Raw genomic sequence first — 27009 nt, forward strand, 5'->3', positions numbered from 1 at the left:
GCATTAGGTGAGATTTTTTTTCTTGAGAAAAATTAATGCCTATCTTGTGTACCTCCAAATTAGTCAATATTACATCAAATCACAAGAATTGAACTGAATTGAAATCCTGAAATTTGTTTTAAGCAATAATAAAAAACATTATAACAATATAAACATTGTTACAATATAAACATTGTAACATGTTGTCACTAAACCTAATAAAATTCAGTTTAGTTAAAATGTTTTGACAATCAAGATTATGCAAGATTATTTTTTTACATCCCAACCCCCCCCCCCCCCCCCCCCCCCCCCCACTCCAAGCAAAACTCAAAAGTTGGCAGCTACATACTTGAGAATAAAAGACACGCTCTAAATGGAGAGAGAGAGAGAGAGAGAGAGAGAGAGAGAGAGAGAGAGAGAGAGAGAGAGAGAGAGGATGAGGGCGGGGAATGAAGTAGTTCCACATCTCTGCTTATTTCGTTTCACTTAATATTTCTTGTCACTTGCTGCACACATTTGTTCTTTTCAGTCACAGGCAAGGTAAGATCTGATAATATATTGTTAAAAAGCTGGTTAGAAGTCGTGGTGTTTCATAGATGTTTGATGCTCTTTGATGAAGAAAACCTTCAAAACACTGTTGAAGCAGAGATGTGAAGACAGTTGTCAATTAAAAACAATAGCCGTACTATAACATATCTAAAATAACATCATAAACAATCTCATTTAAAAGTGAGTCCGGTTTGTGTCTGTAGTGGATTTTTCTTAAAACCTGACTATCTAACATCTACAAATCGACACTTAATAACTTTTATACTCTAGCTCTTTGCGTCTTCCGTAGACAACTGGCTGAGTCTCTTACTCTAACTTCTTTGCTGCCCTAAACTGACCTGCTGCCAGCAGAAATTAACAGACAGACATTCAGCAAATGTCCTCTAAATACTTTAATAACGGCCGGGAGAGTCTTCGAGCAGTTCTCAGAGAAACTCTCCCAAGAAGAATCAAGGCCGTAGGATCTCAGACAAATTCCATTGAGAAATCCCCCAGTACACAAGAATACAACAGTTTTTAGAGGTATGGCATAAATGTCAGGCTGCATTATTTGATTGGTTCTTCATATGCAAACCCCTCTGTTACTGGGTAAAGCAAACTTTGTTTTAATGATGACTTCATTTGTTAATCAGAAGAACAGACTGTAGTTTCATTTCCCAAACTATTTTATTTATACACACACACACACACACACGCACACACTCAGTAACAAGTTTTCCATTGGTTTCGTACAGTACATCCTGTTCAAATGTTAGATGTTAAATAAGGTTAGATGTTAGAAACATGGTTAGTTTAAAATTTTCTATGACATGTCAACAAATTGCCATGACAGTGTCATTGTAGTGAATGATATGTTCTTGTTTATTGTGGCTTAGGGATAGTTCACTTTGAAATAAAATTTTGGTATGTTTTAGCTTACCTCAAGGGCATCCAAGGTGTCTTTTTTTCCGCAGTAGTTTCAATTTTGATATTTTTAGGTCAAACCTTTCTTGTCTGTCAGTCATATAATGCAGGTCTACGGTCACTGTCTCAAAGAGCATGCACAAAGTCCAAATTAAAACAATTCCCCATCGTCCAAATTAAACAATTCCCCATCATAAGTACACATTGATGGCCTAAGACACGAAACGAGCGGTTTGTGTGAGAAAACGAACAGTATTTATATCGTTGTTATCTCTTGAACACAGCACACGTCCAAATGATCTGAGGGCGCGGGCGGGTATAGATATATACACTAGATGTCGCCTTGGCTACGGATTCGTTCCAATACAATACAATACAATACAATTTTATTTGTAAAGCACATTTAAAACAACCAAGGTTAACCAAAGTGCTGGACACTGACATAATTTCAAACAAATTATAAGCACATGACATGAGCACAAAACACAGTTAAACAAAGGACAAACTAAAAGAATAAAATGCAAAAATTAACTCTCAGGCTGATTTAAAAGCCAATGAATAGAAGTGAGTTTTAAGTCGTGATTTAAAAATGTCAAGGCTGGGAGCTACTCTGACACGCATAGGCAGATCATTCCACAGCCTAGGCGCCATGACTGAAAATGCTCGATCTCCCCTATTTTTAAGTCTTGTTCTAGGAACAGATAAGAGCAGTTGGTCAGCGGACCTCAATGACCTCAGAGGAGCATGCATCTTCAATAGATCATCTATGTAAGCTGGGGCTTGACCATGAAGAGATTTAAAAACAAACAATAAAATCTTAAACTGTATTCTAAAACAAACTGGTAGCCAATGAAGAGAGGCAAGAACAGGCATAATGTGCTCTCGTTTACGGGTTCCTGTAAGGAGTCGAGCGGCAGCATTTTGAACTATTTGCAATCTAGAGAGAGAGGCCTGGTTAACTCCTATATATAAAGCATTACAATAATCCAGGCGAGTGGTGATAAAAGCATGTATAACCCTCTCCAAACCAATGAACTGCAGTAGCGAAGGCGACATAGATCTATGTATATTTCTATACCAGCCAGCGGGCGGGTATAGATATATACACTAGATGTCGCTTGGCTACGGTTTCGTTCCAATGAACTGCAGTAGCCAAGGCGACATCTAGTGTATATCTATACCCGCCCGCGCCGTCAGATCATTTGGACGTGTGCTGTTTTCAAGAGATAACAACGATATAAATACTGTTCGTTTTCTCACACAAACCGCTCGTTTCGTGTCTTAGGCCATCAATGTGTACTTACGATGGGGAATTGTTTAATTTGGACGATGGGGAATTGTTTTAATTTGGACTTTGTGCATGCTCTTTGAGACAGTGACCATCGACCTGCATTATATGACTGACAGACAAGAACGGTTTGACCTAAAAATATCAAAATTGAAACTACTGCGGAAAAAAAGACACCTACATCTTGGATGCCCTTGAGGTAAGCTAAAACATACCAAAATTTATTTTCAAAGTGAACTATCCCTTTAAGTCACGGTACGATTTGAAATCTTTGCCATAGGCTACTGATAAAAACTCAGGCTAAACATTTAAATATAGTCATGGTTGCTTAATATTTAGCTTTATCTGAACCGGACCCCTAAAAAGAATGGGAAAAATTAAACATAATTGGGCCGAGGCTCAATTCAATCTAGCAAAAAGCACCGGTTTCTTGTGTACCAAAGGTCATTCATTTGACCTCTGGGCCATAAGTTTGAGTGCATATAGTTTATTTTGTCTAGTTACTTTACTTTGTTTAGTCAAATGAAGTTAAATGAAGCTCTAAATGTTTGACACAACCTTCTGCCAGATGGAAAACTCTCTGCTGATGACTCTTGCGGCGCTCCTGCTCCTCGGTGTTCGTAAGTAAATTGATTATTCCTAAATATACTTCATTGTTGTGTTCTTAAATGATGCATGTTACATGATCTGCAGAAAATATCTGCTGTCAGTTGGAGATGCTGATGTACAGTTAGAGTTTTATCCGTCTGTTTAATATTTTAATATATGGATTTGATATATCAGCAAGACAAAACGGACCAAGGGACACTTAGTATTGCAATGACTATAATAGTCAGATGCTTTCAGTCGCAACATTGTGCATATAGAAGAACGTTTATAATGCAAAACAGTAACATTAGGGCCTGCAAGAATGCATTACAAAATTAGTGCAAGTGTCAATAGTGTCCTGATAAAATACATAATTTCTTGAAGTGTTTTGTATTATTCTTTCAAATACTCTTAATTCCATATTTACTGATTATTGATGCCAACACGAATATTTTAAAAATTTTGCAAGTTATCTAATATGGTGATTTAAAATAGGGTGATTTTGGTATATGGGTCATCCTCGCAAAAACTCTTACACGTTTCTTTATTATACCTGAAAAATGTTTTTTTTTTCTACACTGCATCAATCTTAATTATTGCTTAGTAGACCGTGTTACTATTTGTCATGTGCATGTCCAGTGGTAATGTTTTTTTTAGAAGTTATCCACTTTTTGCAAAGATGTCTTTTAAAAAGAAATAAAAAAATTGGCTTCGCCATAAAAATGCCAAAAATCATGGAGCAATTACTTTGCCTACTGTTAAAGAGGTAAATCCCACCAAAGGACATTTTTCAGCCCATGTCTGCTTAATAAATCATATCTTGTTAAAGTGCAATACACAATAGTTGACCATTTAGTTTAGGAACATAAGAAGACATAAACAAAACCATTTGAAAAGAACAGATGTAAAATTATTGTAAACCATTTATCATATTTAACGCCAGCACAAATAAATGAGCTTTTGATATATTTCTGTTTTCAATCAAAAATAAATAATTGGGGATATTTTGGGGATATTTAATTTGATTTTATCAATCAATAAATTCCACTAGAAACAAACCTTGTTGTATTATTTTAATTTAATACTGTGAAGCTGCTTTGATACAATCTGTATTGCCTTCGAGCACGGTGCAAAAAGTGCAAGAGCGTAATGAGTGCAAATGATCCAGCTATCTGCTTTCTTACCTCAGTAACAAGCCGTTTTTATGCTTGGATAATGCAGAGCATGTCACATTTTTACATGCAAATTGTCAAATAAAGTTCTAGAGTTCTTAAAATGTCAAATGCAAGTGAGATTTTATTGAGAGTGGCGAGTTGGAGAATATTGGTAGCACACTGTATTAAAAATATAATATCACAACTAAAACGATGTCTTGCAATGTGATAAAATAAGAGCACAGAGCAGCATATCAACTGCAATCAAAATGATGTACATAACCAAAAAATTATTCAGACACCAGATATAATTTTTACCAGCGGGTGCAAGACACTATAGTTCATTTATGTAAGTGAGGATAGCAAAATAAAGTAAACGGTGACATATTATATCCAAGTTATCTTCATACAGTGGACTACCAGTTACATTTATAAAAAAAAAAGAAGGTGAGACCAAAAATAATTCAGACACTTTGACCTGACCATGTTTTGCTTAAGTGTTTTTTCTTTAATTGGTAATGCGACCTTTTTACACCACAGGCTGAACAAAATGAAGCATTGCTTGGTAATTGTTTGACGTAAATTGGAATTATCTAATTGTGTACTTAAATTTAACAGCTGACAGATATTCAAATTCATTTGTGAGACAGTCTAACAGAACGATGGCCAAAACCAGTGAAATATCAACTGATTTGAGAACTCTGAGCAGGGCCGGCCCGAGGCATAAGCGAACTAAGCGGCTGCTTGGGGCCCCCTCGCCACCAGGGGGCCCCCAAGCGAGTTTTTTTTTTTTTTTTTTTTTTTTTACATATTAGGCCTAATTAAATTAAACAAGTGACATAAATTAATGAATGGATTAATAATTCAAGACAAGAAAATTCTGATTTCATGATCAATATACCTGCCTACCTACAACTGCTGCTGTGTCTGCCAGTGTTTGAGTCATATGCGCATAAACTCGCGTGCATAGAAAATTCGTGCGCAAAGTCACAGTAGCCTAATGTTAAGCCATTTCACACAAATTTGATTTGATCAATGATTTATCCTTTACATTTAATGATATTCAGAACAGAACAAGAATAAAAAAATAACTATAAACAAGCCAAAACGAAATAATTTAAAGCGAAAGTGAAAGCGGATCTCTCTCATTAGAATCAAAATGTTTCAACATTCGCGATGGATTTGGATGGTAAACTATTATTTATTATAGGCTTCTTTGTACTTCACCCACGTTCCAATATCGAGGGAAAAAATCATCCTCTTCACAAGCGCAAAAATGTGCTTGAAATCCAATATCGAGGGAAAAAATCATTCTCTTCACATGCGCAAAAATGTGCTTGGAAACATCACAGTGGAGCGGTGCTTAGGCTTCGCAGCACTGAATGGTACGAATTGTAGGCTACTACTGACTATTTAAAAAGAGCAGTGTAATTTTTATATGTTAGTTTGACTATTTTATTATTATTTTTTATTACGGCTATAACGAACAGGCTGCGATGTCAAGATTGCAGTGCTGGAATAGCCTATGTTGTGTGTGTGTGTGTGTGTGTGTGTGTGTGTGAGGCGCGGACGCGATCGAACAGTGGAAACATAAACACATACTCCGTCATGTTCATATAAGACATCATTCAAACTGCAAAGGGTTGCAAAACGTTGGAGGATATTTTGCAAATAATTTTTTTTTAATATGTTTTTTGACAGTTTGTTTTCAGAAGTTTCAAAGAGTTAGTAAAAGAGTAAAGAAAAAGTTAAAACATTTTTATTTAAGTATCTATTTTTTATTAAGTAGGCTATTTATTTTGTATTAATACATAACCTCATTGTATTAATTTATAATTTAACATTATAGAGTGACATTGTGTCAATAATCGTCAAGCACAGGTGACTCCGCGTGGTGGGAGGGGGCCCCCAAATCAAATTCTGCTTAGGGCCCCCAAAAGGCTCGGGCCGGCACTGACTCTGAGTTCTTGTCATATTTTATTACCAGTTTCTACACTATAGCGAATAAACTGTGATAATGTGAGAAATGTTGAAGGTGTCTGAATAAATTTTGGTTTGACTGTATATAAGTTTGTGAATTCTCTGCAGCAGTATTTTAAGTTACTAACGTTTCTTTCATTTGCATTTAACACTTAAAATGTTTAAAATAATTGGAATTGTATTTATTTTCCAAACTACACATTTTATGTGGAGAAGAACAATTCTGGTATTGCAACATTTTCAACATATTCCAACATTGTCATGAAAGTAATTGTGTGTTTTCCCTTTACAGGAGAAGGAACATCACAGTTTGAAACCCCACATGTCTCAACCCCCGATACTACAATACCCACTGCGGCCCCATGTCCGAAACCCATCCATATCACTCAGTATGTTCCGGCCCGGCTGAGGGTAACATGGAAGAAGAGTCCGTGCGAGGGTCGGCTGTATCTGTCTTTCCCTAATCAGAGTCCAGCCCCTTTGTGCTTTAGCAGCCACATATCAGAGAGTTGGTCGAGTGAAATCTGTAAGGACATGAGATGTGGAGACTTCAAGGCCTTTAAGCCCACACAGATGGCTAATGGTCATAAGCTCGCAAGCAACATGACGTTAATCAATGAACACTGCACAGGCCTGCAAATCACTTGCGAAGGTACACTGTAAAGAATGATATGATCAACAAGTTATGACAACATGTGTTTTTACATTGCCTTAACTTATCAAAATAAGTTAAGACATTTGAAACTTTTTCAATAAGGTACATTTTCTAAAAAAAAATGTTTTAAGTCAGTTTAATGTAATTTAAGTTGAAATGACTTAAACAGCCAAGTTGGTTGTACTTTAAAAAACATTTAAGCAAGGATCTTTTTTTTTTGCAGTGTATGTGCGTGCGTTCTTTTTCTTTTCCAGAGAAGAGTTTTACTTTATACATTCTATAACTCTGTATGTTGGAATGTTTTTTTCTTTTCTTATCAGGTTTCATCGACAAAATAATTGTTAACGCTATATGCTGTGCATTTTGAATAACGCATCATTTTATTTTCTTCCCACATCTTCTCAGATACTCTAGGAAGTGAGTTGGCTGCCTATAAAGCAGCCACTGGCATATCACTTTTCTTGATGTTGGGAGTCATTCTGTTTCAGTATGGTCAGCCTACTTACAAAGCCATCCGCAAAAGACGTGAGTTAGTGAAGCGTGTCTTTAATCTCACATTACCTATAAAAAATGTAAATGTTTATATATGCAGGCACATAGCACCAAAATGTCTCTGTGTTTGATTATATACAGTCCAAAAAACTAAGGTTTAATTGAAAATCTGGGTAACACTTTACAGTAAGGTTCCATTTGGTACCATTTAACATGAAACTTCTAATGCATTTATTTATCTTTTTAATGTTAATTTTACCACTACATAATTAAAATCAAATGTTGAATATTATTTAATGGTCCTTAGCTTATGTTAACTAACATTAACAAAGATTTATAAACAAATGTGGGCTAATTCCTCGATGTAGTTAAAATAAGTTAATGCATTTACTTATGTTAACTAATGGGACCTTTTTGCGAAGTGTTACCAAAATCTGATTTCTTTTTTGGGGGGGGGGGGGGGGGGGAGGGGGGGGATTTACAATTTTTTTGTAATAATGTCAAATCCCATATTGCCATGTAATTGCCCAAATGTCAGTATTAAATATATTTAATTAATTGTGTGCCATAACTTTGACAGCCTAATAATCACACATGTTGTAAAAAAACAAACAACAAAAAACATATCTAGATTTGTATTTTTAATCTCTTCCTGTTGTTCAAACAGTTCAGATTCGTGAAGATGAGAAAACTTCTGCTGTTATGTCACTTCATCCATCGTTCTATGAAAGAAACACACACACATCGGTAAGATCATTTATCATTAGTTTCTGTTGTGTGTGTTTGTATCATTCAGCAGTGAGTCAAATGGAGATCAGTGTGTGATAATCGTCATCACTTATCAGGTATTTTCTTTCTTTAATGTATTTCCAAAAGAAGTTATTTTACTGTTAATGTTGTATTGTTGATGTATAAAATATTTAAGTAAAAGTCATCTATAGTTGATTTATTGTCTTGTGGCTTTGATGAAACAGAGTTAAATTAAAGGAGTTTATTGTAGCTCCTGTTTCAACAGATTATGATACTTTCATATTATGATTGATCTCATTACATATTACTTAGCAAGTAATACATTTTAAAGCAATTAATTAACACAAAATGATTGCAAGATATTTTAATATAAGAAATTAATAAAATGTTATATAAGTGTCACAGAAAGCAGGAAAAAAAATGAATAAAATACAACTAACCGAAAATTTGTGCTAAAGAGAGAACAAAAATTAAACTCATTAACTTTTAAAGGGAGAAAGAAACTCAAACAATATTCAGACACAAATTCATGCATGAAACTTTAGTTCAGGCTAATATTAATACAATATTAATCTATTATTATTTAGGTTTTTACAAAATTGTCAGTTTTCCCATTCAGCTTGTGTTGTTATGATTTAACAAAGTTAGGCCTTTGCAGTTCATGCTTCTTCTTCGAGTCCGTTGCAATTTCAGATGTCGTTCTGCCAATATCTGGCGCAGGTCACAGCTGATGGGGTCGGTTCAGCCAGGTCCTGGGGGCTGCACTGGGGGGCGTTTTCACACTCCAGTAGATGAGACATTGTCTGAACTGCTCCACAGCTACATGTGTCATCTGTCTGGTGGTTCCATGTTTTCATAAGTGCTTTGCACCTCCCCTGTTCCACTCGTAGTCTGTTGAGGGTCTTCCAGGTTAGCCATGGGAGGTCGTGCCCGCTGGCGAGACATTCAGTCGGGGTGATTCCTCTCTCCATCCAATCCTGGGCTCGTGTAGTTAGCTGGTTCCAGTCATCTTTCCAAATGTTGGTCCTTGCTATTTTTTTGGTTGTCTGGAGAAGTGGGACTGTCAGCAGGAAACTGGCTCTCGATTTCAAACGAGGTGGGGGTGCAATGTGTCCGTGCAGGGGGTGCCTGGTGTCAAACTCCTGTGTTCTCCGCTCGTCTTGGGCAATGATGGATCGTCTGATGTAGGGGGGGGCAATGCCAGCTAGAGCATAGAGGCACGGGACTGGCGTTGTCTTTATACATCCCGTGATAATGCGGCAGGTGTCGTTGAGGGCTATGTCAATCAGTTTGGTATGGTGGGAGCGGCTCCAGCTTGAGCACGCGTATTCGGCTGTGGAGAAGCACAGGGCTAGGGCAGTTGCACGGATGGTTGATGGATCGGCACCCCATTTTGAGTTTACCAGTTTGCGCAGAATGTTGTTGCGAGTGTTGATCTTGGCTTTGGTATTCTGGAGGTGAGTTTTGAAAGAGAGTGTCCTGTCGAGTGTGACTCCCAGGTACACAGGGTGAGGGTGGTTGAAGAGTTTGTGGCCATCCCATGGGATGCTCAGTTCTTTTTTCGCATCTCGATTTTTGAGATGGAAGCTGCATAGTTGAGTTTTTGATGGGTTCGGTGTCAGGTGGTTGTTTTTGTAGTAGGTTGACATCTCTTGAAGGGCATTTTCCAGGACCGCCTCAATCTTCTGGAAGTTCTCCTGTTGGGTGGTGATGCAGAGATCATCCGCATAAATAAAGCGGCGGCATTGTGAGTGAAGTGGTTGGTCATTAGTGTAGATGTTGAAGAGGAGTGGGGCCAGTACACTGCCTTGTGGTAGGCCGTTCTTTTGGGCTTTCCATTTGCTCTTCTTGTCATTTAATTGGACAAAGAAGCGCCTGTTGTTGAGGAGGCTTTTGATGATTTGGCACAGGTCGAGGTCACCAGTCATGTCAAAAAGTTTCCTAATCATGGTGCGGTGCTGGACTGTATCGTAGGCAGCAGTAAGATCTATGAAAGCTGCTCCAGTGATGAGTTTACACTCAAAACCATCCTCAATATGTTGGGTGAGGTTCAATAGCTGCCCAGCACAGGAGCGACCAGGACGGAAACCAGCTTGATCTTTAGTAAGCTTGGAGTCTATAACTGGCATAAGGCGTTGGAGTAATAGCCTCTCATAGAGCTTGTAGGTGATGCAGAGGAGTGAAATTGGTCTGTAGCTCTTTGGGGATGATGGGTCCTTTCCAGGTTTGAGAATTGCGACTATCTTGGCCTTTCTCCATGCCGGAGGGATTATTTTCTCTGCCATGCATGAGTTCAACATTTCTAGGAGCCAGGTCTTTGCTTTAGGTCCCAGGTGCTGTATCATTTCCGTCAGTACGTCGTCAGTTCCTGCTGCTTTCCCAGGTTTCAGCATGTTCATTGCAGCTTCCAGTTCTTGTGGATCGAATGGCTTGGTAAGTGCTCTGGCTGGTTGTGGGTGGTCCGGTACCGCTGTCCGGCGGTATTCTCCTGTGGGTCTGCGCCGGTTTTGGCTGCGACCGTTTGCCACCAGCTGTGCTGCAACTGCGTTTGCTGTGACTGTTGAGAGCGTGGGTGGTGTGGTATGGTCTTCGCCGAGGCGGCGGATTGTGGCCCATGCCTTCCTGCTGTTGTTGGTCATGTTGGTATTTTCTAACAGCTCCTTCCAGGCTAGCCTTCGATCTTCCCCAACTTTGTTTAGCAGGGTCTCTCCGAGTTCTGTGACGGTGGGGGAGAAGGGGTCCTCATGATATGCCTCGTGGTAGGCTTTCAATAGCTCATTAGATGTTTCTGACAGTCCGGAGATGTACTCGGTCTGGCATCCTCTTGGTATATGTCGCCTGGCTGACCTTTTCAACAAGTCTGTGAACATGTTGTAGTTGTTGGGGTGTGATGGAATGCTGGAGATGGAGTTTTCAATCTCCTGTTGGAACGGCAACCAGTCTGCCCTCCGCAGATTAAACCTTCTGCGGAAGGGGACGGTAGTTGCTTGGAGGACAGATTTGATGGTTATGGTGATTGGCCGGTGTTGCGTGTGGGGGATAGGATCCAAGACAGCTTTCACAACTCTCGATGTTAGTTCACTGCTCACGCAAACAAGATCTGGGTTATATCCTCGTTTCCATCTGGCGCTGTGGAAAGATTTTGACAGTTTAGCGTCATGGATCAGGGTCAGGTGTTTCGACTCAAGCCAGGTTTCGACTTCATCTCCATCTTGATTGTTCACTTCATAACCCCACAGTGTGCTATGAGCATTGAAGTCCCCGATGCTAATGTGGTATTTCCTTTTGCATCTATCTGGCAGTTCATGCTAATATTTGTTTTTTGTCTTTATTAAAATATCTTCTTATATTTGGTGTGATGTGTTTTACAGAACGCTGAAGAGAAGAGTCACGTGGAGTATGTGTCTGTGTCAGCATGAGAAGATGATTTAATATTTCAATATAACCAGTGTTGGGTGAAACGCGTTACTGTAATTAAAATACTTATCCACTGAAAAGGTAACGTAGCCTAAGGGATTAGCCTACTGTTCATTTTTAGATAGGCCTAATTTAATTACAGTTAGCCTACTTATAATGTACAGTAAAGCAATTCGTTATACCTGATATCACGCGATACTTCCTGATGCCCGCCGGCCCAAAGTTGCAAGGGTGGAGACAACCACCATTCAACCCGGAAAAAAAGTCATACAACTATTACAATGACTCCGAAGCTGTTAGGTTACGGTAATAAGTTTATTAGTTTATTTCGTTTATAAGTTAATATTTATCCAAATGAGTCCATATTGAATCAAATCAAAAGAATATAATTGAATTTAAATTGTGAAATTTGTGTCAAGCAATAAAATGTACACAAAAAAAAAAATGTGTACCATGTAAACATTGTAACATGTTGTCACTAAACCTAATAAAATTCTGTTTAATTACTAAAATGTTTTGACAATCACACTTATTGTAATGCAAGATGTTTTTTTTTTTTTTATCCCCCCAATCCAAACTGGGAGATATTAACCAAAAACAAGTCAAACCACATGTGAGATATTTACAAACTGTAATCAAAATAAAACACAAATACAGGGTTTCCTTCATCATTGCACAATAAAGCTGCACAATATGTACCAACATGTAAATGAAATGTGGGGACTTGCACTGGTCTTGGTCTTGACTCGGTCTTGGGTATCTAGACTTTACTAGGCCTATTAAATAAATGCTTTTAAAATGACAGTTGATTACTCGCTGGGTTTGTATTGCTGGGTAAATGTAACACACAAACAAACAGCAGAAGAACATCACTGATTCACACTTCCACTCTCAGACAAACACACACGAGTCTCATGGACGATCTTCAAAAACTTTATAAACCACATCCTGATTCATACACTGCATTCATACAACCAACAGACCATTGCACATTTTACAAAACCTTAAACCCCTGATGAAGATCACCACCGGAAAATGAATTCCATTACTTTAATTAAAAACATTGCATTTATTTACCTATATTTACAGTTTGACTATCCTGGGATTATTATAATAATATCAACGTCTTTGGTTTTGCATGCAGGACAAATCAAATATGTGGTAAGTCATTCAACAACGTGAGATTGTACTGAATAAACCTCTAGAAAATGTCTTTAGTAAGATCATAAACAACAGCAAAAAAAAAAAAAAAAATGTAAATAAGAATGCATAAAAGTGGAGCTGTACTGTTTTTTTCTACTTGCGTAATATAAAAGTATCAATTTCTAAAACAAAAAATAATAACTTTAACAAGCTAAACTATTGAATGTCAGTGTTATATGATCATTGTGTAATTACTGATTTTCTCCCTCAGTTTCTCAACATGCTCAACATGTTTGTGTGATTAAAAGCGTGACAGGAAGAAGCTCTTCAAAAAGAGTTTTTCTCACCTACAAGATGTTTGTCCACCAGCAGATCAAACCACATTTCTGAAGAAAACCGACCGCAAAGAGTTTCAGTTTGACTCCAAACCTCACTAAAACTGAGATCAGACTTAACCTGAATAAATAAACAACAATTTTAAAATCACTAGAGTTCTTCTTTATTTTACCATTAAAAGTAATTAATCCAATATTCAGACAATATTCTTCTATTTTTACATATTTAACACAGTCAGGCAAGTAATTGTGTGAAATTTGAATGCAACATTTTAAATATATTAAACCAATTATTAAACTAAAGTTGGAATAACTCAGTTTCAATAGACTTTGGAAAGATGTGTGTGCGTGTGTGTGTCTGTGTCAAGTCAAATCACTTTCTTTTATATATAGTGATTTTAACAATATAGATTGCTTCAAAGCAGCTTTAATGTGTATGTGTGAGTGTGTGTTTGTGTGAGCTTTTGTGTGTGTGAGCTTTTGTGTGTGTGTGTGTGTGTGTGTGTGTGTGTGTGTGCGTGTGTGCGTGTGCATTAGGAGGGTCAGACTCTGTCGAGGGAGGTCTTGCTCACATTACTTCTGTTGTGTTTGTTTAGATCAGTTGTGCTAGTGTTATTACATCAGAAAATGTTTCACATGTTTGTTTTGTTCTGTTTGTGTTTCTGCCGTCTGATCGGTAAGTTATCATTTCTGTAATTTAGTCACATCTCAGAGTAATAAAATCCTGCGATGGTTCAAATTAGATTATTTTCATCTTCTGTAATCAAATCTCTCTTGTTGTTTAAGGTGTAAACCCGTCTATATTGGTCCAATCTCCGGTTCGCCAATACACGGGGAAGGTATCACGTGCTACTGTCCTTTTCTCATGCGAAGTATTGGTTGGTTAAATGCAATATATTAATCATATATTTACTCGTTAATTCATCTGACTCCATAAATGAAAGGTTTTAATAATATCTGTGCCTCACTAAAAGTGAGCGAATGTTTGACTATTCCTTTTAACCATTAAATGAACAATGTCAAAATCAGTTGGAATAATCACGTAACAATTTATTATGTCAGGTAAATGTATCATGCCAATTTCATAATCAATTCAAAGATAATCGATACAAAACATCAAATTCTCCGGAATAAAGAAAAGATGCAAACCCAACATTAAGAAATACATGAGGCTGAGAGATCTCGGTCTCTCAGCCTCACGGGCCAATCTGAAGTACAGAAAAGGCCCCGATCTCCCTGCTGCAATTCCTTAAATAGACAAACCTTTTACCTGGAAACATGTAACAATAGAAACTTGCATGCAGTGGTCGCATCTTCATTGGGGGTGTGGGACCATTTGCTTGAGACCACCTTCCTTTGTAAGTCAGTTATCCATAAACTCTTAAAAACCTTATTACCTTTTATTTTATTTATCTGGATATGATATATCTGTACCAGTCGCACTGTGACATTTTAAATGATACCAAACATGAAAATACTCTGTGATAATCATTCACATTAAACTATACATTTTCTTGGGTGATCTTCAGGTGATCATCTGAGAGAGAGAGGGGGTGAGGGGAGAGGGAAAGAGATGTAGATTAAGATGACTCGGAGGTGAGACTTCGTCTCTATGGTGCATGAGAGCCAGTTCAAATGCTAATCTCCAGAGAGGTCCTTTGTCCTCTCAGGGCCTGGTCACCCCCAAAACGGACTGTCTGGAATTTCCTAGTTTATCAATTCTTACAAAGGTATGTTAGGTTCAATGATTACAAATGCAAATCATCCCCAGAAATTAAAAAATATATAATTTAAAACATTTTATAACATTTTATTTGTAATCATAAACAACTACAAAAGTCAAACAATAAAAAAGTGTTGTATATATCCAGCATATTTAAACATGTAATTTCAAACTGTAATTAATTTATCATATACATTTTAATTAGGATATATATATATATATATTTCCATAATTTTTGTTCTACAGCAGATCATTTAAAAACACATTAAAGATCAAATCATTGATTCACTCGTGTCTGTTTGTTACAGTGGCCGAGTAGGGTCACAACACCTACAAACGCCACAACAACTACATATTCAGAAAACACCTCCAAATTCATGCAACATGCAAACGCCGCCACAACAACTACATATTGGAGGTGTTTTCTGAATATGTAGTTGTTGTGGTGTTTGTATGTGTTGTGACCCTTCTCGGCCACCGTAGTTTGTTCATAGTGTGACTTTTCATTTAGTTTGTAGTCTCTGCTGCTGTTGAAAACTGATCTCAGACTTTCTAAACCAACATGAGCATTAATCTGAAAACCTGTTCATGTTCATCAGGAGTGTTTGCAGCCGAAACAAATTAAATACAGTCAGTGTCAGTGATGGAGGGAGATTCTGTCACGCTGAACACTGATGATACTAAAATACATGAAGACAAAGACATGCTGTGGAAATATGTAGAAATTATGGGATCTTCACATATGATGTTGCTGATGGGAGATTCAGAGACAGACTGAAGCTGGACGATCAAACTGGATCTCTGATCATCACAAACACCACAACTGAACATGCTGGAGTTTATCAACTACTGATAACTACAGCTAAACTGACATCAAAAACATTCAGCGTTTCTGTCTATGGTGAGTCGAGATGTAATTTCTCCTGTGTTTCTGTTTCATTTCATTTAAATATTGTATTATGTGATAGTTTGAGATGACAGACAATCACTGCTCATCAACTAACTAAATATAACACTGTAGATTTATCCATATTTCTGCTCATTGATCTCATCTTTCTCAGCTCGTCTGCCTGTTCCTGTCATCATCAGTAACTCTTCACAATGTTCTTCATCATCATCATTAAATTGTTCACTGCTGTGTTCAGTTTTGAATGTGTGTGATGTGGCTCTCTCCTGGAACAAAGTGTATTGTCCAGCATCAGTGTGTGTGATCTCAGCATCAGTCTCTCTCTACCTCTGGAGGTGGAATATCAGGATAAAAACACCTACAGCTGTGTGCTGAACAATCCCATCAGCAACCAGACCACACATCTGGACATCAACACACTCTGTCACACATGTGCAGGTACCACAGCACTGATGATAGATGTGTGTATTTACTGACCTGGTCTGTTTCTCAAAAGCATTGTAAGCCCAAGTTGATTGTGGAGAGAGACCATTGCCACCTGTGTTCTCTGTGATTAACTTATGTCACAATGCATTTGGAAACGCAGCCCTGGTCTCTTTTGTTGTAGACTGACACATTCTTTAATGACTGTCTCTCTTTAGCCGTTACAGCACTGCTCCTTCAGTTCCTCCAGTCTCAGTGTCTCTGATAGTGTTGATCTCTGCTGGATCTCTGATGATTGTAGTTGCAGTCGGGATATTCTGGATCTGCAGGAAATGTAGAAAAACAGGTCAGGAATTAAATTATTAACTATAAATATTGATGCATTTGAATCAGATACAAAATTCTCTACAAGAATGCCAGCTCTGTTGTTTTTAACTCATCTGTATTATTGTTAAAACAGTTCAGACCCAGGAGGAAGACAGAACTGATTCAGCATTGTGTAAACCATCAACACGACACAAAGTAAGATCATTCATGACTGTGTTGCAAAAAGTTGTTGCAGTGAGTTAGTCAGATTTAAGTTTGCTGCATCAGACGGTCAGTGAACAGACCTGTGAATAACAGTTCATCCATAATTATTATTATTGCCTTGGGTGCCGATTAAAAAGTGTTTTTAAGCATGTTTTTATTTACATTAAGTGTATGTACTTTATGCAACTAAAAGAGTTAATTAGCATAAATCGAAATGTATTAGCACAGTAAAGTATTGCTTTTTACTCAGTCCTTATTCTATTTCTGACATACTCAACATGCCTGCGCTACTTCTGACGTGAAGGACAAATGAATTTGCAACAGTTGTTTAGTCGTGTTCAGTGTAGACATGGTGTCTGTACCCAACATTCTGCCACCAACTTTTGTGTTAGCGGAAGATTTTTTTTTTTAACCGTGCTCATACATGACATACAAACGCTATGGTCATACATGATTTTATCCATCACGGGTTAAAACAATATACTTCATTGTTTGCTGTGGTCGAGGATGTGGAATGCTTGTCCTTCTCTTGCGCTCTTTTATTTACCACAGAAAATTGTTTTCCCAACATGAAAATATACATGGGCACCTGAAAAACAAGTTGGCATTTGACCAGCATTTTAAGGGGCCCCTGGACTTTACCTTTTAAGGGCCCCTTCATCCCCCAGAACTATTACTTACATTCACTTTTTTTTCTCTCTAAATCACAAAGTGCAAGTTATCAGTCTTTTATTTTGCAGGAATAAATGCCATCATCCGAACCTACAGGTCTGTTCTATTATATGTACACACGTATCACTGCATGAACTACAAACTGGCACACAGTCCGAACAGTGGCTGAGACAGAAAAATTGAGACAGTTGTTGTAAGAGCCAATTAGCGCTCTTAGTATAAATAGGAATCAATCTTTGGTTCCTTAGATGTTACCCGGAAGCACAAACAGTTTTTGACCACATCCACATCCGCCTACGCACACACCATATTATACCAGTACAAAGTCACACACGTGTAATGAAGTTTGTCTGGAAACCAATGGCGATGGATGGAAATAAACTGAACCCATGGTTTTAACTGCAAATACGACTTGGACTTTCATTCATCAAATAAGGTAAAAGTGCGTCAAATACTTAACCCCCGGGATAACACCTCAGGGGCTTAATAAAGCTTGGGCTTGGCCTCTACAGTTGTTGTAAGCAGCTTAAAAGAAGTTAGGATATGCTTCATGGAGAGCTATATGGCGCTTTCTCATTCCGTTTGTTCTGTTCTCATTCTGTTTGTTCTGTTCTCATTCTGTTTGTTCTGAATTTGAACACCGAACTTCAAACTCATTGGTGCCATTTGTTCAGTTCATTTTTGAAGATAACTTTTGCCTGTTTGGTTTAGATTTAAGGGTTTTGGACTGCTGAGCCCTTCCTCAGCCCGGGGCCCTTGCATTAATGCTGCCCTGAATGTAGGCCTACCTAAATGACTTGCATGTATGATGTCATTTCCTCTAGCTTCTGTTCTTGTGCTTATGTATTGATGCTACAGTTCTACATTGTAAAAAAAAAAAAACAATACGTTAAACAGTGGAATTGGTCTACAATTAATTTCCACTCTGAGTGAATTTGAAGCAAAATTCTATTATTAGCTTTTAAACTGTCGCATCATCAGGTTCCTGATTGAGTTTGTGTTTCCTTACAGAAATCAAAGACGGATGCTGTGTATGAAAATGTCCCCAAAAAACGATGATCAAATACTGTATGTACTGGATCTGATGTTAGAGTTAGTACTGCACACTGACTCGCACCTCTTGACCACATTTATTCTCAGACAGAATATCTGTTTTGATTTCACTCTTTGTATCATATATTTTGGTATTGTGGTGTATGAAATTTTATTTTAATTTAGTGGTTCCCCAATATAATAGCATCCAGAAACTCAACAAAAATGTTCTACTTTTAATTTATCATATGGAAATATATAAACATTCATTATTAAATATTAATCACACCCGTCTCTGTACTCTTTTGTCTGTAATTTACTGTTCCTCAATTGTTATTTTTAGGGAAATTTGACTGGATATTAACTGTATTACATAGTGACTGCTGTATCACACAATATGATCTGCTGGATATTTTTTCAAATGTAACACAATCACATCATCGCTCTCTAGTGTCCAAAGCAGAGAATCACATCTCTAAGAATAGCACGGTAACACTTTACTTGAAGGGTTGTGCATAAGACTGACATGACACCGTCATAATCATGACATGACACATGTCATAAATATGAAGGAGTTCTTATGCATGTTTATGACAACTGTCATTAAGTGTCATTCGCTCAATTATGACATTTTTAATGCAAATATGACATTGTGTGAGATCAGGGGCGTGTCTAGAGCATTTTCAGTGGGGGGGCCATGCTGGGGCACTGCCTCCAAACGGGGTGGCCGCCAGTGACCAAAAAAAAAGAAGCTAAATTCTACAGTAGCCTATATTACGTAAATCCTACTGATTTTATGTTTTTAACTTGAATAAAGTTACTTGTAAACAAATGTAGTAATAAAGCACATTTTTGATTAATTTAGTTTTTTGTCATCCCTGCATCCATCAAGTTAAATTTGAGAGCCAGTGTTTATTATTTTTTGTGTTTTCATAAAACTAACAAGTTTATAAAATAAAAGCAATTTTAATAATGAGCCATTTTAAAAACCCAGAAGCAGAAACGATGTCAACTATTTTCTTTTAATTAGTTAGGCCATTACAATATACAGTAGTTTTATTCACAATCTCTTTCAAATAATAATAATAAAAAAATAAAATAAAAACAAATTCCCCCCACTGTAATAATTCAAATGGTTTGGCCAAAACATCAGTGTTTCATTCAGCATTTCTTTCAGACTCATTTACAAAAAAGCTGAGTAACTCAGAGTTAAAGGGATGGTTCACTTTGAAATTAAATTTTGGTATGTTTTAGCTTACGTATGTTTAAGGGCATTCAAGATGTAGGTGTCTTTTTTTTTCCGCAGTAGTTTCAATTTTTATATTTTTAGGTCAAACCGTTCTTGTCTGTCAGTCATATAATGCAGGTCTATGATCACTATCTCAAAGAGCATGCACAGTGAAGTCCAAATTAAACAATTCCCCATCGTAAGTACACATTGATGGCCTGAGACACGAAACGAGTGGTTTGTGTGAGAAAAAGAGCAGTATTTATCATTTTTACCTCTACACAACCACGTCCAAGTGATCTGAGGGCGCGCGCGCTTCCTGGTGTGTGACGTGTGCGCGCGTTCTGGCTTAGTCTGCGCAAGCTCCGGAAAGAGCCGGACGTGATCTCAGATGTGTACAAGAGGTAAAAAACGATATAAATACTGTTCGTTTTCTCACACAAACCGCTCGTTTCGTGTCTTAGGCCATCATTGTGTACTTAAGATGGGTTACTTACTCACAACTTGCGACCGTTGTTTCTCTGGCGCTGCACTTCTTTGAATCGCGAACTTCAGTAGAGTCTATAAACTGATTGGCCGTAAAATGAACCAATCACAAGACATCTTATAGGGGGGGCACCTGGGGTGGCCAATCGAATTTCAGGGGGGGCCGGTGCCCCCCCTGGCCACCACGTAGACCCGCCCCTGTGTGAGATGTCTTTGTTAAGGCAACTTGACATTACTAAGACAACACAACCTCTCATAAATATGTCATAAACATGACATAGCAGATTAATTATCAAACTTAAGAAACCACTTAGGCTTTAGGGGTTAACATTTCATTAAACTGTCATGTGGTTGGTTTTGACATTGGCTGTCATGAAGCCATTATAACATTTTAATGACAAATCAAATTTGTACCACTGTACTTGAGGTCAAGAAAAACATTCATGACACAGTTATAATGGCTTCATGACAGCCAATGTCAAAACCAACCACATGACAGTTTAATGAAATGTTAACCCATAAAGCTAAGTGGTTTCTGAAGTTTGATAATTCATCTGCTATGTCATGTTTATGACAATTTATGTTGTCTTGGTAATGTCAAGTTGTCATGACAAAGACACTGACTGGTTATGATGTATTGGTTTATGTCAAGTTGTCATAACAAAGACATCTCAAACAATGTCATATTTGCATTAAAAATGTCATAATTGAGCGAATGACACTTAATGACAGTTGTCATAAACATGCACAAGACCTCCTTCATATTCATGACATCTGCCATGTCATGATTATGAAGGTGTCATGTCAGTCTTATGCACACCCCTTCAAGTAAAGTGTTACCAAGTCTTGTCATTATTACTAGATCGACTGATAATGGGGTTTACTGATATATTTGACTGGTATACACCTTTCTTCTTTGGTCGTGATAAATGTGGTAGGTTTAGCAGCATCAATGCAGAGGAAAACTAACTCATTTATGCCTTTTTATTCAGTGTGATAATTGTGTGTTACTTGCAGTACACGTGAAGATGACAGGTTATCTCAATTGTATTAAACAAACCCATTGTAATAAGTGACTCTGAACATTGGATGCTGCGCCTGCGCGATGTGACACGACAAATCCGACAGTAAATTATGTTTAAAGTCTTTGCTGATGTCCTGTTCTGACAGCCCTGGTGTTGCAGCAGACCTCCAGAGACAGATTACAACATGAAACAAACAAAGAGGAAAATCGTGAATCGCGTCTGTTCTCTGTCAGATCCTCTGAGCAGCGCCTGCAATGCAGATAGTCTGTACCATAGGGTCTGTATGCGGTATCTTCCCGTATCAAAATAAGAGTCCCTGCTCAGATTGTCCATGTAAAAGGGTAATAGTCTGTTCTCAATGTCCATATTCAGAGTGCAAAAGGGAATGTATTTATTAATTGTTCACACTTTTCACAGTCGCACTACTTCTGACAGAGTTTTCATGGTTTGGGATTTTTAACAAAAAAATAATTTGTACCTAGGCCCGCAGGTGCAAGTAAAATGCCCCCACTCTGACAAGCAATTTGCTTTTATACATTTACAGCAAAATCAGATTACAAGCAGTTTAAGCTTAAAATAAAAAAAGACAAGCCAAAATAACAGTAGATAAATATGAATATTAATTCATGAACCATGCTGAAAATCAGCCTATTTGAAAAATTGTGTTAGCTGATGCTAACTGGTTAGCTAACTAGCTAGCTGATGCTAACTTGAGGTAATTTTTAAATATAAAATCCAAATATTTTTATCGAAACACCTAGGTAGATTACATTTGATGGAAAACCAAAGGATGTGTTGTTCATCTTCCAGAATCTGACAGTAATTTTTTGGAGTTTATTTTTAGTTCATTTTTAGTCCATCTCCTACCCTGAACTCCGGTTTGCAGAGATGGACAAAAAATGAACTCCCAAAACTTACTGTCAGATTCTGGAAGATGAATTCTTCAAATAGTGGTAGAAGAGGATGTGGTGCTGGTCCTTCAAGAGTCACTCTCAATCTGTCTGTCTATAAAGCCTATAAAAAAACAGTCTTCATGTATTTTATACACTTCAGCTTGTGACTCTTATTAAGAGGGGGTACATTTTTAGGATTCTTTACCTAACCTAAGTCTCTGAGACCCTGACACCTTGCTCTTCTGGAAACTCCAGGTAGGTTGCAGTTCTGGAAAATGGTGGCGCTGAAGACTAAAGGGTTCCTGATGGTTTCACACTTAATTCTTCACCTTCATTCTTAATTCTTTTGCAGTGTCTTTTCTTCTCCACCTGTATTTGTCTGAACCTGCTGACCCAATGAGCATTTCACTTTCCAATGGTCATGCCTTATCTGCAATTTCTAGTATTGCATTAGTATTGCATCCTTCTCATGGGGATTGAATAATTTTTGACTTTTCAGTCTGAGTTAAATCTCTTTTTTTGGCTTATATTATCTGTAAAAGAAAACGTGCCTAATAATTCTGCACACCTGAATTAAAGGCGTTTTTCATTTCCAGCCTTCATGAACAAGTATATATCGCTTATAAATGATTAAATACAAAATGAATAGTAGTTATTAAGATTAATATGGTTTGGAATTGGCAAAATGTGCCTGGGAATAAAATATGATCAGAAAATCAACGTGCCTAATAATTCTGCACGCACTGTATGTGTTAAATATGATCAATGTTTTGCTATTGCTTTTCTCTGTCTGTGTCAGACACAGTTTCTCATCATGGTTTAGGCCTATTGTTTCTGTCGAGTAGAATAGAGACTTTATAGCAGCAGAACAGGAAGAAGCTCTTCACCTACACACATGCTCTAAATAGCCATTCTCTCTCACAAACAAGTTGGTCCACCAACAGATCAAACCACATCTCTGAAGAACACCAACCGCATCTTTCGGTTTGACTCAGAAGACGAACATCAATAAACCGGTATGTGAGATCAGACACGCGGTTTTTCTAACTTTTTCCATACTCTGAAAATGAGAGCTGAATAAATATACACAGCCATTTTAAAATTAGAAGTTACACTCGATTTCACTGTACAATGTTCATCATATATTTCCATCCAACATTCACACAATGTTCTTCTACTTTTAAATATTTAACATCGTCAATGTTAAATTTCAAAGATTATCAAAATGATAAAAAAAAAAAAAAATGTTTTCCACTATTAAAAACATAGTTTTATTACATATAGTCTTGTTATAAGACTGTATGTAACCATTTATAACATGCGTCAGAGCGGTTGTGCACGTGCACTATAGGAGGGTCACTCTCTATCAGGGGAGGATTCACACACATGATTAACAGTTCTGTTACGCTTGCTTTAATCAGTTTGAGTTTTCGCTGAACTGAAAATGTTTCACACGCTTGTTTTGTTCTGTTTGTGCTGCTGCCGTCTCATTGGTAAGTTATTAATACATTTGTGTGGTGTCATTTATTTGCATTTCAGTTATGATTAATTTATCATGTAACGTTACATTTATTTTGCTACAGAAGATCATTTTAAAACACATTGAAGATAAATATATTGATTCACACATGTCTGACTGTTGAAATGTGTCACCTTCCATTTTGTTCAGCATCTCTGCTGCTGTTCTTCAATTCATATTTAAAGGTTAAAAACTGATTTCAGGCTTTGTAAGAGCCTTAATTAGTGAAAAAAAAAAAAAAAAAAAACCTCTTCATGTTCATCAGGTGTGTTTGGTGATTCAGTGTCAGTGATGGAGGGAGATTCTGTTACTCTAAACTCTAATGTTACTGAAATACCTGAAGATGAAGACATACTGTGGAAATATGGAGCTGAAAAGTCTCTCATAGCTCAAATCAATAAAGCTGCTGGAATCTTTTTCACATCCGATGTTCCTGATGGGAGATTCAGAGACAGACTGAAGCTGGACAATCAAACTGGATCTCTGACCATCACAAACACCAGAACTGAACATACTGGAGATTATGAACTACTGATAAGTGGAGCGAAACGATCATCAAAAACATTCAGTGTTTCTGTCTATGGTGAGTCGAGACATTATCCTGCCCTTTGTATTTTGTTAGCTATTTACATATTGAAATGTTTGATAATTTCATAGTTTGAGAAGACAGACATAATCACTGATATAGTCATCACACTAAACAAATTGAACTAAAAAATAAGATTGTTGTTTAGATTCATCCAAATTTCTCTTTATTCTCTCATGTTTTCCAGCTCGTTTGCCTGTTCCTGTCATCATCCGTAACTCTGCACAATGTTCATCATCATCATCATCATCATCATCATCATCATCATCATCATCATCATCATCAAATTGTTCATTGGTGTGTTCATCAGTTGTGAATGTGTGTGATGTGACTCTCTCCTGGTACGCAGGAATCAGTGTATTGTCCAGCATCAGTGTGTGTGATCTCAGCATCAGTCTCTCTCTACCTCTGGAGGTGGAATATCAGGATAAAAACACCTACAGCTGTGTGCTGAACAATCCCATCAGCAACCAGACCACACATCTGGACATCAACACACTCTGTCACACATGTGCAGGTACCACAGCACTGATGATATATGTGTGTATTTACTGACCTGATGTTATATATACTGTAGTGCTGATATTCACTCGCAGTAATGGCTCATTTTGTCCATTACAGATGAGGCTCAACCATTGTTTTATATAGTGTTGATCTCTGCTGTTGCTGGATCTCTGATGATTGTTGCTGCCGTTGGGATCTTCTGGATCTGCAAGAAATGTAGAAAAATTGACAGCGGAGGCAAGTGTTACAAAGAAGTATTATAACAAATAATGATTTAAAAATTTGCTCTAAATATTTTGGATCGATTGATAGCACTATCATTTAATCAATTATTGTCACACAATTATTCTCATAATTCCTTTTTATAAATTATCAAAGTTCATTTTTATTAAAAACACTGGAAATGCAAAAACAGAAATGAAAATCTGCATGTTTTCAGCAATAAAAATGCTTTCTCCATTTTATAAACATAATCTTACATGTGTAAAGAAACTGCTAATGCTCACATTAAAATCTCTATGAATGATGACTTGATAAATTTTACCATGCAAAAACTGAAAATGACTTTACTCTTGTTAAACATCCTGCCTGGTTTGATTTATAAATTAAAGAATGTTTCTCTAAATTTAATGGTAAACACAAACTCTGTTCTGAATGTTTTGTGTGTGAAAAAGTTATAGGCCTAATGTTAAAAGGTTGATGCCATTAATTAATTAATTAAATGTGTGCATTAATGTTTTAACTTTGACAGCCCTAATAATTATATGTTGTAAAGCAACAGATCAAGTTGAGTTTGTTTGTTTTAATGCATCTTTTATTGTTGAAACAGTTGAGACTCGTGAAGACGAGATCACTTACGCTGATCCAGTGTTCATCAAAAGAAACGGTAAGACAATCAATGATGTTACACATAAAAATACAGACCAAAGATTACATTTGAGCAAGCAATTAGTCATTTGAACTTGACTACATTTTGGCAACTGAGAAACACTGCAGGATCTCCAATTTTTAAATGAATTTGTTAAATTAATGTAATTACATTGAGGAAAAGAAACATTTGACCAGTTTGTACATCAAGACTTTTTTGACTTTTTTTTTTGTACATCAAGAGTTCTTGATAACTACTAGCTAGAAATAGTATGCTAAATATAATTTAATTTATTAGTATTATGTATTATTATTAGATTAAAAGGCGTTTCCTCAAGCTGATTTATGTTAGCTTTGACGTAAGAGTGATTTTTTTTTCATATAATAGTGCAGATCACATTACATCTCAATCAATCTTCAGAAATAACCTGCTCCATTTTTTTATTATCATATATTTTGTTATGCATTGTTTTTGTTTTGTTTTTTATTACAGAAAGTAAAAAGGGAGGATCACATGGATTATGCCCCTCTCAACATGAGCAGATGATCAAACAAATTTTACTAGAGTACTAGACAGCTGTTTGATCACTTTCACTGCAAACCTCCTTTCATGTTTCATCTTAAAGTACAGAGCTATGTAAAATTTTACTATGTAAAGTAGTGAAGACCCTTCTTTATTAATTTATTTACATCTAAACCGATATTGTTTGATCTGTTGGACAAATAGCTTGTGCGTGAGAATGTGTCTGCTGCTGGAGGTCTGTGTTTGATGTCAGTTTTTGAGTGTGTTCGAGGTGTCAGTGTGTTTGAGTAAAGAGTGTGGTTGAAGGGCTTTTTCCATTCCTGCTCACATGAAACCGTTTGATTCTGCTCTACAGAATTTCTTTTTACAACACAATTCTGAACTTGTGTTCACAAAAAGGTCTTAAATCAAACACTGATATTCCTGTGAAATATGAAAATATCTTATACTTTGTGTGCATATGCAACATGACCATATACATGCATGCAGTGTTCGTGCAGATAAGCTCTGCTAGTTTCAGTAGTTATTTCCAGCTATAGGAAGCGAGGCAGAAGTTATTTCTAAGAACTATTCTTGATTCTCACATCTTTTTTAAAATAAAGGTCATATCCTGTTTTGTTTTTTGTTTGTTTTTTTCTGTCAATGTCTGGGAATTATTTAAGAATAAATTTAATGTGCGATGTACTGTTCTATATTTATAGTAGCATGCCCATGTTTGATGGATGTTGTAATTTCTTTAGTTTTCATTGGTTGTGTGAAGAAAATAACTAAAAGTAGAAAATGATGGCAAAACAGTGCACATCAGTGCTGCTGTCCAAAGGTAAAACATAAATCATCAAAATGTAGGTATTAAATAT

General features: G+C 36.9%; 2 protein-coding genes and 1 long non-coding RNA gene across 3 annotated transcripts; all 3 read left to right on the forward strand.

Annotated features, from left to right (window-relative positions):
* The first annotated feature begins 467 nt into the window (after positions 1-467).
* LOC311296208 (uncharacterized protein) lies at positions 468-12264 on the forward strand. Its single transcript, XM_084417883.1, has 6 exons — positions 468-519; positions 3288-3339; positions 6734-7093; positions 7502-7621; positions 8256-8335; positions 11710-12264. Exons 2-6 carry the CDS (start codon positions 3288-3290, stop codon positions 11755-11757), a joined length of 660 nt encoding a protein of 219 aa, XP_084274009.1. The 5' UTR covers positions 468-519; the 3' UTR covers positions 11758-12264.
* A 3753-nt stretch (positions 12265-16017) lies between these two features.
* LOC311295199 lies at positions 16018-18806 on the forward strand. Its single transcript, XR_014628238.1, has 3 exons — positions 16018-16301; positions 16505-16632; positions 16747-18806. It is a non-coding gene; the product is annotated as an uncharacterized lncRNA (long non-coding RNA).
* Positions 18807-23943: 5137 nt separating this feature from the next.
* Positions 23944-26772, forward strand: LOC311295202 (uncharacterized protein). Its single transcript, XM_084416437.1, has 5 exons — positions 23944-24255; positions 24446-24775; positions 24880-24999; positions 25592-25648; positions 26123-26772. Exons 1-5 carry the CDS (start codon positions 23964-23966, stop codon positions 26200-26202), a joined length of 879 nt encoding a protein of 292 aa, XP_084272563.1. The 5' UTR covers positions 23944-23963; the 3' UTR covers positions 26203-26772.
* The last annotated feature ends 237 nt before the right edge of the window (positions 26773-27009 follow it).

The sequence above is a fragment of the Rutilus rutilus genome (assembly GCF_951802725.1).
Source record: "Rutilus rutilus genome assembly, chromosome: 8".
In the NCBI taxonomy this organism is placed as follows: domain Eukaryota; kingdom Metazoa; phylum Chordata; class Actinopteri; order Cypriniformes; family Leuciscidae; genus Rutilus; species Rutilus rutilus.